This window comes from Microcaecilia unicolor, chromosome 1 (genome assembly GCF_901765095.1).
Source record: "Microcaecilia unicolor chromosome 1, aMicUni1.1, whole genome shotgun sequence".
NCBI classification, from domain to species: Eukaryota; Metazoa; Chordata; class Amphibia; order Gymnophiona; family Siphonopidae; genus Microcaecilia; species Microcaecilia unicolor.
Genome location: NC_044031.1, coordinates 730,033,358 through 730,046,066, shown reverse-complemented (window position 1 = coordinate 730,046,066; position 12,709 = coordinate 730,033,358). Strand labels below are relative to the sequence as shown.

The 12,709-nt window shown below is 48.0% G+C and overlaps 1 protein-coding gene across 1 annotated transcript in view; it reads right to left on the bottom strand.

Annotated features, from left to right (window-relative positions):
• Window positions 1-7,797: 7,797 nt before the first annotated feature.
• The window catches only part of TUBGCP4 (tubulin gamma complex associated protein 4), a 63,953-nt gene continuing 59,041 nt past the window's right edge, over window positions 7,798-12,709 (bottom strand). The window contains exon 18 of the mRNA XM_030189636.1: window positions 7,798-8,530. Within this exon, the coding sequence (XP_030045496.1) occupies window positions 8,518-8,530 (13 nt within the window). The 3' untranslated portion in view covers window positions 7,798-8,517. The remainder of the gene's footprint in view (window positions 8,531-12,709) is intronic.

The window sequence follows — 12,709 nt, the reverse complement described above, 5'->3', positions numbered from 1 at the left end:
TATTTAGAATAATTTTATTTTTGTATTTTTTTTAAATTCATTATACCTTAGCTCCCTTGGAGGTGATAATTATCACAGACAAGTTAAAAAGCTTGGTTTCCTGTCCCACCTCTCCCCCACCAACTGCAAAACCATCTGCTTTTAATGAGGATAATTTTATAAGGGGTTACCTACTAACAAAATACTACCTTCCTCAGCGACCCTCCAGACCGGTCAAGACGCGTGGGTTATGCTCGCCTACCAGCAGAGGGAGACTGAGAACACTAACTTCAACTATGTACATATAACCTGTGCCCATCCCACAAAAGCCAGTATTTTCTCAGTCTCAGCAGAGGGTAGACAGGCAGCCTGGCCAGTCTGGTAGGAGTCAATCAGTTGAGAGTTTTAGGCTGGTCTTTTGGTCGTTCCTGAGGAGCATCCCTGTGCCTGGACTACTCTGTGTGCTGGGGGTTGGTGGTGCCTGCCATTGTCCCCTCTGGGGTGTCACACCCGGGTGGCTAGGTCCCTCCCCCGAGCTAGCTCTCCAGTTTGGGCAGCTTTGTGCCTCGGCTGCAGTTTTTATATTGCAGCCTTGAGTGCCAGGGATTTTATAGCAGCAGGGCTCAAATTGTGCTGCAATAAATAAGTACATAAGTACATAAGTAGTGCCATACTGGGAAAGACCAAAGGTCCATCTAGCCCAGCATCCTGTCACCGACAGTGGCCAATCCAGGTCAAGGGCACCTGGCACGCTCCCCAAACGTAAAAACATTCCAGACAAGTTATACCTAAAAATGCGGAATTTTTCCAAGTCCATTTAATAGCGGTCTATGGACTTGTCCTTTAGGAATCTATCTAACCCCTTTTTAAACTCCGTCAAGCTAACCGCCCGTACCACGTTCTCCGGCAACGAATTCCAGAGTCTAATTACACGTTGGGTGAAGAAAAATTTTCTCCGATTCGTTTTAAATTTACCACACTATAGCTTCAACTCATGCCCTCTAGTCCTAGTATTTTTGGATAGCGTGAACAGTCGCTTCACATCCACCCGATCCATTCCACTCATTATTTTATACACTTCTATCATATCTCCCCTCAACCGTCTCTTCTCCAAGCTAAAAAGCCCTAGCCTTCTCAGCCTCTCTTCATAGGAAAGTCGTCCCATCCCCACTATCATTTTCGTCGCCCTTCGCTGTACCTTTTCCAATTCTACTATATCTTTTTTGAGATACGGAGACCAGTACTGAACACAATACTCCAGGTGCGGTCGCACCATGGAGCGATACAACGGCATTATAACATCCGCACACCTGGACTCCATACCCTTCCTAATAACACCCAACATTCTATTCGCTTTCCTAGCCGCAGCAGCACACTGAGCAGAAGGTTTCAGCGTATCATCGACGACGACACCCAGATCCCTTTCTTGATCCGTAACTCCTAACGCGGAACCTTGCAAGACGTAGCTATAATTCGGGTTCCTCTTACCCACATGCATCACTTTGCACTTGTCAACATTGAACTTCATCTGCCACTTGCACGCCCAATCTCCCAGTCTCGCAAGGTCCTCCTGTAATCGTTCACATTCCTCCTGCGACTTGACGACCCTGAATAATTTTGTGTCATCGGCGAATTTAATTACCTCACTAGTTATTCCCATCTCTAGGTCATTTATAAATACATTAAAAAGCAACGGACCCAGCACAGACCCCTGCGGGACCCCACTAACTACCCTCCTCCACTGAGAATACTGTCCACGCAATCCTACTCTCTGCTTCCTATCTTTCAACCAGTTCTTAATCCATAATAATACCCTACCTCCGATTCCATGACTCTGCAATTTCTTCAGGAGTCTTTCGTGCGGCACTTTGTCAAACGCCTTCTGAAAATCCAGATATACAATATCAACCGGCTCCCCATTGTCCACATGTTTGCTTACCCCCTCAAAAAAATGCATTAGATTGGTGAGGCAAGACTTCCCTTCACTAAATCCGTGCTGACTTTGTCTCATCAGTCCATGTTTTTGTATATGCTCTGCAATTTTATTCTTAATAATAGCCTCCACCATCTTGCCCGGCACCGACGTCAGACTCACCGGTCTATAATTTCCCGGATCTCCTCTGGAACCCTTCTTAAAAATCGGAGTAACATTGGCTACCCTCCAGTCTTCCGGTACTACACTCGATTTTAGGGACAGATTGCATATTTCTAACAGTAGCTCCGCAGGTTCATTTTTTAGTTCTATTAATACTCTGGGATGAATACCATCAGGTCCCGGTGATTTAAAGTTAAAAAAAAAAAAAAAAAAAAAAGACCCAGACGGTGTGGAGAGCTGTGCAGCTGCACTCCGGAGTGGCAGAGCTGGGCAGCCCTTCGAGGTGAGCTGTGAGTGGCTTCTTTGGGGTGAGTTTCCCATTTCTTTTACCTTTGGAGAGGTTTGTTTTTTTTGGCACGAAGATGTCCACGAAGCCACTTCGCTGTCGGTCTTGCGCGCGTCAGGGGGTCGATGCGGTTGGCGGTTCCTGCCACTTTTGCGGGGAACCGAAGACTCAGTCCTCCGCTCCGCCGGTGTTAGCGGCGGAGCTTCCCGTGCCAGCCTTGCAGGAGGTTGCAGGGGCTTCGGTTAGCGGTTCAGCGGCGATCCCGGTTTGGGCGGGAACCGCCGCCATCTTGGATTCGGGCCCGAGAATTCCGGATTTAGTCAGCGGACCTCAGGGCAGCCCGGTGGCTGGTGCTTCTGGAGGGGACGTTTCGGGAAGGATGGGTTTCCCTCCGGAGTTTGTTTGGTCCTTATTTCAGGCCTGGCAGGCGGGACCGTCGCGCACGGCGCCCCTTAGTCTGGGGGCGGGCTTGAGCGCTAAGAGGCCACGTGCTGAGTGGGCTGAGGACTTGGACTGTTTTTCTCCTCCAGAGTCAGAGGGCGACTTTAGTCCCCTGGAGGAGGAGGAGGGGTCCTTGTTCGGCCCAGAGAGAGAGAGACAGTGCCTGGGGAGGATCCGTCGGTGGTCCGCATTTTTCACAGGGAGGAATTGGCGGATCTTATTGAGCAGGTGTCTGCTATGCTCAAATTTGACCCGGCAGTAGATCCAGCTCCCTCTGAAAAGCAGGACCCGCTGGTTAAGGGGATCCGAAGGGTCTCTCGGACTTTTCCTATGAATGCGGATCTTAGAGAGATGGTATCGCAGGAATGGCTCTCGCCGGAGGCGCCGTGTAAGGTGGCACGGGCCATGGCTAAGCTCTATCCCCTTCCGCAGGAAGATAGAGATTCTTTAAAGCCTCCGACTGTGGATGCCGTAGTGCCGGCGGTGACTAAGGCTACTGCAATTCCTGTAGATGGAGGGGCTGCCTTGCGGGACCCTCAGGACAGGAAATTGGAGACATTTCTGAAGCGCAGTTTTGATTTATCGGCGCTGGCTTTGCAGGCTTCAGTTTGTGGAGGTCTGGTGGCTCGAGCATGTTTCCGCTGGGCTGAGCGGCTGCTAGATGCTCCGCAGGTTGATAGAGCCGCCTTAGTGCAGGATTTGGCAAAGTTGGAGATGGGCTCGTCCTTCTTGGCAGATGCGCTCTACGATTTGTTGTGTGCATCGGCGAAGAATATGACCCTCGCAGTGGCGGCTCGAAGGGCCCTGTGGTTGCAGGGCTGGCTGGCAGATGCCGCGTCCAAGGCAAAGTTGTGTTCGCTTCCCTTTAAGGGCGCTTTGCTTTTTGGAGACGAGTTGGATAAGTTGGTTAGGGGTCTTGGTGATACTAAGATCCCGCGGCTTCCAGAGCTTCGGCCTAAGGCGTCTAGGGGCTCTGCGGGTGCGAGGCCGTTTTCAGGAAGCTAGACGGTATCAGCCGGGTAGGTCCTCGGGGGGGGTTCCGGGGTCGTTAGTTTCAGAGAACCCAGTCCTTTCGTGGGGGGGGGGGGGGGGGGGCGAGCTGCCTCTTCGGGAGCGGCCAGCACGTCCCGTGTGTCGCAATGATGGTTTGGGGGTCCAGCCTCTGGTTCGTGTGGGGGCTCGCTTACGCTTGTTTTACCAGAGGTGGGCCCAAATCACGTCAGACCAGTGGGTGCTGCAGATAGTGCGAGACGGGTACGCGCTGGAGTTCAACGGTCCTCTGTCCGATTTCTTTCTCGTCTCTCCCTGTCATTCAAGGTGCAAGGCAAGGGCAGTGCGAGACACTCTGTCACGTCTGGTAGATTTAGGCGCTGTGGTGCCTGTTCCGCCAGAAGAACGAGGTACCGGTTGTTACTCCATTTACTTCGTGGTGCCAAAGAAAGAGGATTCTTTTCGGCCCATTTTAGACCTCAAGAGGGTCAATGCGGCTCTAAAGATTCCTTCCTTTCGGATGGAAACGTTGCGCTCGGTCATTGTAGCGGTTCAGGAAGGGGAATTTCTGACTTCATTGGATTTGACAGAAGCTTATTTACACATCCCCATTCTAGAGGCGCACCAGCGTTTTCTTCGTTTTGTGGTGTTAGGGAGTCACTTTCAGTTTTGTGCGCTCCCGTTCGGCCTGGCTACGGCTCCTCGCACTTTCTCCAAGGTGATGGTGGTCGTGGCAGCGGCTTTACGGTTGCAGGGCATTTTGGTGCATCCGTATCTCGACGACTGGTTAATTCGAGCCAAAACGCAGGCGGAGAGCGAGGAGGCTACCGCCCGGGTGGTGACCTTTTTGCAGTCGCTGGGTTGGGTTGTCAATCTGGCCAAGAGTCACCTAGTTCCGTCACAGTCTCTAGAATATCTGGGAGTTCGGTTCGACACGGAGCGAGGCCGGGTGTTTTTGACGGCTCCTCGCATTTCCAAACTGCAGCTTCAGATACGTCAGCTCCGAGGGCGCCTGCGGCACGGGAGTATCTTCAGGTGTTAGGTCTGATGGCTGCGGCTATAGAGGTAGTACCTTGGGCCAGGGCCCACATGAGACAGTTGCAGAGCTCGTTGGTCCCCTCAGTCCCAGGAGTTGGAGGAGCGGTTAGCGCTGCCGGAGAGGGTTCGGCGCAGCCTCCGCTGGTGGCTTCACACTCCGAATCTAGCGAAGGGTATGCCGCTAGAGGTGCCAAATTGGGTGGTACTGACCACGGATGCGAGTCTGTTAGGCTGGGGGGCGCATTGTCTAGGGCAGGTGGCCCAAGGGTGATGGACGTCGGAAGAGGCGTAGTGGTCCATCAATCGCCTGGAGACTCGAGCAATTCGGTTGGCTCTTCGGTCCTTCCAGAGTCTGCTAGAGGGCAAGGCGGTCAGAGTTCTTTCCGACAATGCCACGGCCGTAGCTTATGTGAATCGGCAGGGGGGGGACGAAGAGCCCAGGATTAGCTGTAGAGGCAGCGGAGCTGTTGGGGTGGGCAGAGGCTCATCTTCAGGCTCTTTCGGCAGGCCACGTAGCAGGAGTGGACAATGTGGACGCAGATTATCTGAGCAGGCACATGTTGGATCCCGGAGAGTGGGCTCTCCATCACTCAGTGTTCGAGCGGATAGTGTTGCAGTGGGGTCGGCCGGTGTTGGATCTCATGGCATCGGCCGACAATGCGCAGGTCGCGCGGTACTTCAGTCGTCGAAGAGATGCTCGAGCCGAGGGTCTCGACGCGTTGGTTCTGCCGTGGCCGACTCAGCAGTTACTCTATGTGTTTCCGCCGTGGCCGCTAGTGGGCCGCGTGGTGCAGCGGATCGGTCGTCATCCCGGCTTAGTGATTCTGATAGCGCCCAATTGGCCTCGTCGGCCATGGTACGGAGATCTGGTGCGGTTGTTAGTGCAGGATCCTTTTCCCCTGGGGTCTCGGGTGAGACTGGTGCAGGGACCGATCGAGATGGCCGACCCCTCTCCATTCTTGCTTACGGCTTGGCTTTTGAAAGGTACAGATTGAGAAAGAAGGGTTTCTCGGCCAGGGTCATTGATACAATGTTGTGGTCGCGTAAGAAGTCCACGTCGTTGGCTTATGTGCGGGTATGGCGCATCTTTGAGAGTTGGTGTCTTGAACGGAATGTTGTCCCCATGCGGGCTTCGGTGATGGAGGTTTTGGAGTTTTTGCAGGATGGTTTGGATAGGGGGCTCTCCCTTTCTTCCCTGAAGGTGCAGGTGGCTGCTTTGTCTTGTTTCAGAGGTAAGATTCGAGGAGTCTCCTTGGCAGCTTCTCCGGACGTAGGGCGGTTCCTGAGGGCAGTGAAGTTGATTCGGCCGCCCCGTCGTCCGATGGTTCCGCCTTGGGATTTGAATTTGGTCTTGGAGACTCTGGTGGGGCCTCCGTTTGAACCATTGGCGTCCATCACATGTAAGGATCTTACCTTGAAGACAGTTTTTCTGGTGGCCATTGCTTCCGCTCGTAGAATTTCAGAGTTGCAAGCCTTGTCTTGTAGGGAACCTTTTCTGTCCTTTGCGAAAGAGAAAGTGACTTTGAGGACGGTTCCTTCCTTTGTTCCTAAGGTGGTTTCAGCGTTCCATGTGAATCAAGTGATCTCGTTACCGGTGTTGGGGGATCGTTCGTGGGATGCCTCTCAGCGTCGGTTGGCTAAGTTGGATGTTCGGCGTGCCTTGCGGTCCTATTTGAGCAGAACGAGAGAATTCCGGGCTTCGGATAGGTTGTTCGTTTTGTTTGGAGGTCCCAAGAGAGGGGCTGCGGCCTCCAAGGGGACTCTGGCTAGGTGGTTGAAGGAGGCTATTGCCTCGGCTTATTTGTTGAGGCGGCGTGCGGTGCCCCCGTTACTTAAGGCGCATTCAACTCGGGGGGTTGCTGCTTCCTGGGCAGAGAGTAGTTTTGTTCCTCCGCAGGATATTTGTAAGGCAGCGGCATGGTCGTCCATTCATTCCTTTGTGAAGCATTATAGGATTGATGTTCAGGCAAAGGAGGATGCATGTTTTGGAGCGGCTGTGCTGTCTTCTGCGTTTCGAGGGTCCCACCCTTAAGTTTCTACTGCTTTGGTACTTCCCACGCGTCTTGACTGGTCTGGAGGGTCGCTGAGGAAGGTGAAATTAGGCCTTACCTGCTAATTTTCTTTCCTCTAGACCCTCCAGACCGGTCAAGAGCCCGCCCTATGGATTTTCAGAGATATTGTTCGTATCAGAAGTATTTGAGCCGTGTTCTGCTATGACTATTACTTTTCTTTCTTTGGGCTGGAGAATTTTCTTCGCCCATAATACTTGACAGAGCGGGCGCTTGTCGTTCCGTCTGTCTGAGCACACTGTTGGTGTTGACTATTGGTTTTCCAGGTACAGGGGTTTTCTAGATTCAGAGTTCAGGTTGCAGGGGGTTTTTCTCTGCTTTGCTAAGTGTATACTGGCTTTTGTGGGATGGGCACAGATTATATGTACATAGTTGAAGTTAGTGTTCTCAGTCTCCCTCTGCTGGTAGGCGAGCATAACCCACGCGTCTTGACCGGTCTGGAGGGTCTAGAGGAAAGAAAATTAGCAGGTAAGGCCTAATTTCAGCATAAGTAGCATTATAGCCATGAACACTTACGCCTATGTTGTATGTGCAGAGATAACACTTTTCATAATCCACAGGTATACACACATACTCTGCTTGTCACAGTGTGTACTTTACTCTGGTTGTCTTTTTATAAAAGGTATTTATGCCCAAATGTGGCTATATAAATGTAAAAAGGACTTTACTTCCCTATGCTCCCAGCTGTGTCTTAGTGTGGCTGACATTGGCACTGTTTTCTGTGGAGGTACTTTTTCTTCTTTGCATTCCTCAGTATCATCCCTGTTTTCTTCCCTCCTTCTGCTCCATCTCAGTCCCAAGAGGTGCTCTATTTTGGCAGCCGAGTGGGCCTGAGCTCTCCCCAGTCACTGTATCATTCTATTCCACCAGAACTGCTGCCAAAGCCTGGACTTTTGATGAGTGCCACTGGTGACATACTTTAGCTGATATGACCTCCTACCTGCCACCCAAGCCAAACGCACATATACAGATATGAAAACAGTGCCTGTGTTCCATGCTGTCTTTCATCTGGAATTAGAGTAAAACATTGCCATCCCAGCTGCCTTTTAAATTTTTTTTTTTTTACATGAAGTATTGTACAGCTGTGTTGCTTGATTTATTAGTAGTGGCCTAGAAAAATTCACAGGGATTTAACCACCAAGGTATAATTTTCATCTGGCCCTACCATCTTTATAAACAGTAACTGATTCCTTCAGCTGTAGAGGCTTATCTGCAGCCTACCACACACACACACACACACAAAATACCAATGACAGCATCTAGTGAAATACAAAGTAAGAAATCTTTACAGCATATATACACTATGTATTTGAAATGCTGTACAGCTATACCTGCTGTTGTGTAGCAAGACCACTTTGCACCAGGGTCTATATACGTTCTCTTAAATTGTTTCTGAATAATTAATGATTATAGAAAAGTTTTATTTTCAGGCAAGCAACACCAGTTCTGAAAGGCAGATGGCAATAATTACATGAGACACTACTGGCATTTCAGCAGCCATTAATCCCTGTGATGCCAGACACTTCACTCTTCTCACATAATGTTCCACTTTTGATTTATGATTGAAATTCAAGCAAAACACCAATGAAATGGAGATCTTACAATCAGACCCCATGCCTTCAAATCACAAAGCTGTAAAAGAGAAAAGAAAGAGTAAGTACAGAGATTGCAAAGAAGTCTGATTCTTATCAAGCCTGTGCATCCCACAATCCAGATGAGAGTAAAGCATCATTATCCCTGCAAAGTAACTGTGGGCAGTAACAATCTGCCAAACTATGACAGGGCTGCTCTATAAATAAGCACTCTAGGTGATGCTTCAAGCCTCTGGTCTTATGCCTCCATACACACTTGAATATTTTGTTTTGTAAGTGTTTTTGTATTTGAGGCTATGCATGTTTGCTCTCTGTTCAATGTGTTAATTAATCCTTAATGAACACCGCTAAAAATGGGCTTTTGCTGATCTAGCAGCTCAATTTGTTAAATCTATGTAGAAGGGGTTGGAGGGAGGTTAATTCACATTTAATCGCAGTGAAAAGACAACTCTGCACCCAAAAAAAATAAAACATACTAGGGACTGTGCAAGCTTTACTTACATTAACTACTACTACTTAACATTTCTAGAGTGCTACTAGGGTTACGCAGTGCTGTACAGTTTAACAAATAAGGACAGTATCTCTCCCTCCCCCAGAATCCTAAAAAGAAGACTAAACTGCCTCTAACCCTTGTTATGGCACAGATAGAACATACACTTCTGGACCGGGTTTACTTTAAAATATTGTATCCAATAAGACTAGTCCAAAGTATTCAATGCAGTGAGCAATCACACATACACAGTACAGCACACAGATCATGGTGCACTGAAGAGGACAGTACAAATAAAAAAGTAGCACATATGAATTTATCTTCTTGGGCAGACTGGATGGACCGTGCAGGTCTTTTTCTGCCATCATCGACTATGTTCATGGAAATTCTACATATTTGTGCTCATTGTGTGCGTTTGTGTTTATCAGTTTTGGCACATCTATTTTGTGTGCATCTTTGTGGGATAGTATGTCTGAGTGAAGAGGAGGACTGTTTGAAAGGTGCAATTCCTTAATCGCTATCTTACTGCAAATTGGTGTTTGTATGCTACAGCTGTTAGAACTGCTCTTCCCACAGAAATGCATTTTGGGATGGGGGGCTTCACTTCTGCCTCTTCCCCCATATGTATAAACATTTATGAGCCCTGCCCTAAATAGGCTACACAGTGCTCTAACAAACTCCCAGCTAAATCCTGCTGCCAGCCTTCCTGCTAGGCCTCAAACACCTTCCAAACCTTAGCACAGGCCAAGGATGTAGCTCTTTTTACACACTGGTAGCAGCATTGCAGCCTCAGGAAAGTAACCCTTAATACCTCAGTCAAGAGGTGAGCCACACCATAAGCCAAAAGTAAATCAGGTCCTCCATCAGAACTGGTCCTTCTGACAAAAGCCCCCTTCTAAACATACCATGAACGACAACTGGAAAAACAAATGGGAGACCTAAATCCAAAATCTGTTCCCTTCCGTCTCCTACCTTTACTTTGATCAAATGTCTATACATTTGCCCAAGAAGCAGGCAGGGAGCTGTTCTATGTATCTAGACTCAAGAATAGCCATACCAATGGTCCATCCCAGTATCCTGTTTCCATGGCCAATCTAGGTCATAAGTATCTGGTAGAATCCCAAAGAGTAGCAAGATTCCATGCTACCAATGCCCAGGGCAAGCAGTGGTTTCCCCCCCATCTATCTCAATAGCAGACTATGGACTTCTCCAAACTTTTTTTTTTTTTACCTAACTGCTCATATCCTCTGGCAATGAGTTCCAGAGCTTAACCATTGAATAAAAAAAATATTTCCTCCTGTCACAAAACACCTAGCCACCTGCCTGGGGTTACCCCGTGGTCACTTAGAGGGACTTATCCCCAGCACGGCTCAGGGCCACCTGGCACCTGCCGCTTGTGCTCTACACTAGCACCCTCCTCCCACGGACTGGGTCCCAACCGTCTCTAGGTGAGTCTCCTGCTCTCCAGTTATCCTGTGATTTCTAGGTTATTGGAGGCCATAGTTCCCAGAAAGCACTCATAGACACAATACACCACAAGAATTCATTATCTGTCCAAAGAGGCAATAAACTGAAACACTGTTCAGTTTTTAAGACAATAAACAGTTAACATAAAAAGTGCAATCAGTAAACAATAACAGGTAACTAAAATTGGATCAACTATAACACTAACTAAACATGTATTTACTTTCTAAAAAGTACCTGGGAACATCAGGACATACAGCTGCTCACAAGTTATCAAACGTAACTGTTTACAGAGCCTTAGCAAAGAGATCTGTCTCTCTCCTCCTGGGCTAAGACTGTGGCAAAAGCCTGTACAATCCAAATGAAGAGCTCCTGGGCCAATTAGAGCTCAGACAACAAGTTTGAATAGTGCAGACTGGCTTTCCAAAAGGCTTAAACAAAGAGCACAGCCTTGGTTCTGTAGCAGCTTCAAAACATAAACATGCACCACCTGTTGACCAAACTAGAAAAATACACTTCAGGAAATACCGAATACATTTTACAGGCTTAAAACACACTGTTCTGTCGGCCACTACAGACCGCTGATTGAGTCTCAATAGTCCAGTGTCAAGGTGGTTCTGGCTTTTCCTTTCTGGAGAGGCCATCAGGGTTACCAGGTTCATTGCCCTTCTGGTACTTAACAGAAGTTTTTACCACACTCAGTACATGCTAACAGCTTTAATCCTGTAAGCTTCATTTTGTGAATGGTGAGGAGTAGCTTCTGCTAGAAGCTCTTACCACGCTCGGCACATGTGAATGGTTTTAGTCCTGTGTGTATTCTCTGGTGCTTTGTTAGCTGTGATTTATGAATAAAGCTTTTCCTACTACATTCAGTGAACGTAAATGGTTTCATTCCTGAATGGAGTCAATGCTGCTTTTACAGTAATTTCCAGCAACTGACATTTTCTTACACTCTGAACTTGAAACTGGTCTCTCTCGTGGGTGAAAGTTTGCATTTTTTGTGGAGCTTCTATTATTTTGTGAAGATATTCTATTATCATAGTAGATGACGGCAGAAAAAGACCTGCACGGTCCATCCAGTCTGCCCAAGAAGATAAATTCATATGTGCTACTTTTTTATTTGTACTGTCCTCTTCAGTGCACAGACCGTATAAGTCTGGCCAGCCCTATCCCCGCCTCCCAACCACCAGCTCTGGCACAGACCCTATAAGTCTGCCCAGCACTATCCCTGCCTCCCACCACCGGCTCTGGCACAGACCGTATAGGTCTGCCCAGCACTATCCCCGCCGCCCAACCACCAGCCCCGGCACAGACCGTATAAGTCTGCCCAGCACTAGTCCCGCCTCCCAACCACCAGCTCTGCCACCCATTCTAGGCTAAGTGTTTTTCGTTTGCTTTGTTGATACAGCTTTTCCCATATTCTAACTTATACATATTCCAATTTCTTTATTACTTTTAGGTGCTGCATTAGCTCTTTCTTCATACTGAAATCTTTCTCATACTTAGAGCATGTAAAATGTGTCTCTTTTATACATGTTTCCTGTTGTTCTTCTAGTTCTACCTTTTGACTGAAGGTTTTTCCAGTCTGTACATTGACATGTACTCTCTTCAGTGTCAGATCCCTCTAGTAATGTCTCTGCTAGGCGGTCAGGTATGGGCTCACTATACTGACATTCTTCTGGTAGGCTACACACAGCTAGCACCATACCTGTGCAATTTGCATAGGCCTTTAACATATTTACAAGAAAGGTATCCTGCTCTCTGTCTTGAGAATCCATAGATATAACATAGTTTGTATCATTTAGGTACTGCATGACCTTGTAAAGTCTCACCCAATTAGCTTGAAGTTTATTCTGACAAACTGGGACTAAAACAAGTACCTGCTGGCCCTCCTAAAACTCTAGTTTGGGCCTTACCATCATACCAGGTCGTTTGCATGTCTGGGCTGCCTGCACGTTCTCATCTCTGCCACATATTAACTACATATGCAATTACAGGGGTGTCAGAGGTATCAACTTTCTCTTCCCAATGTTCTCTTATTAGATCAAGGGGCCCTCTCACCCTCCAGCCATAAAGCAGCTCAAGATAATGAGCAGATTAGAGTGGACAGATGTAAAGCGTTTGTTTATACTTTCAAACAACAACAAAACCAGGGGACACAAGATGAAGCTAGAATATGGTAGATTTAAAACAAATAGGAATTATACAAATGATTAAACAAATAGGAAGTGCTACCTCACTTGCTTATTTCCGATCTGAGGAAGA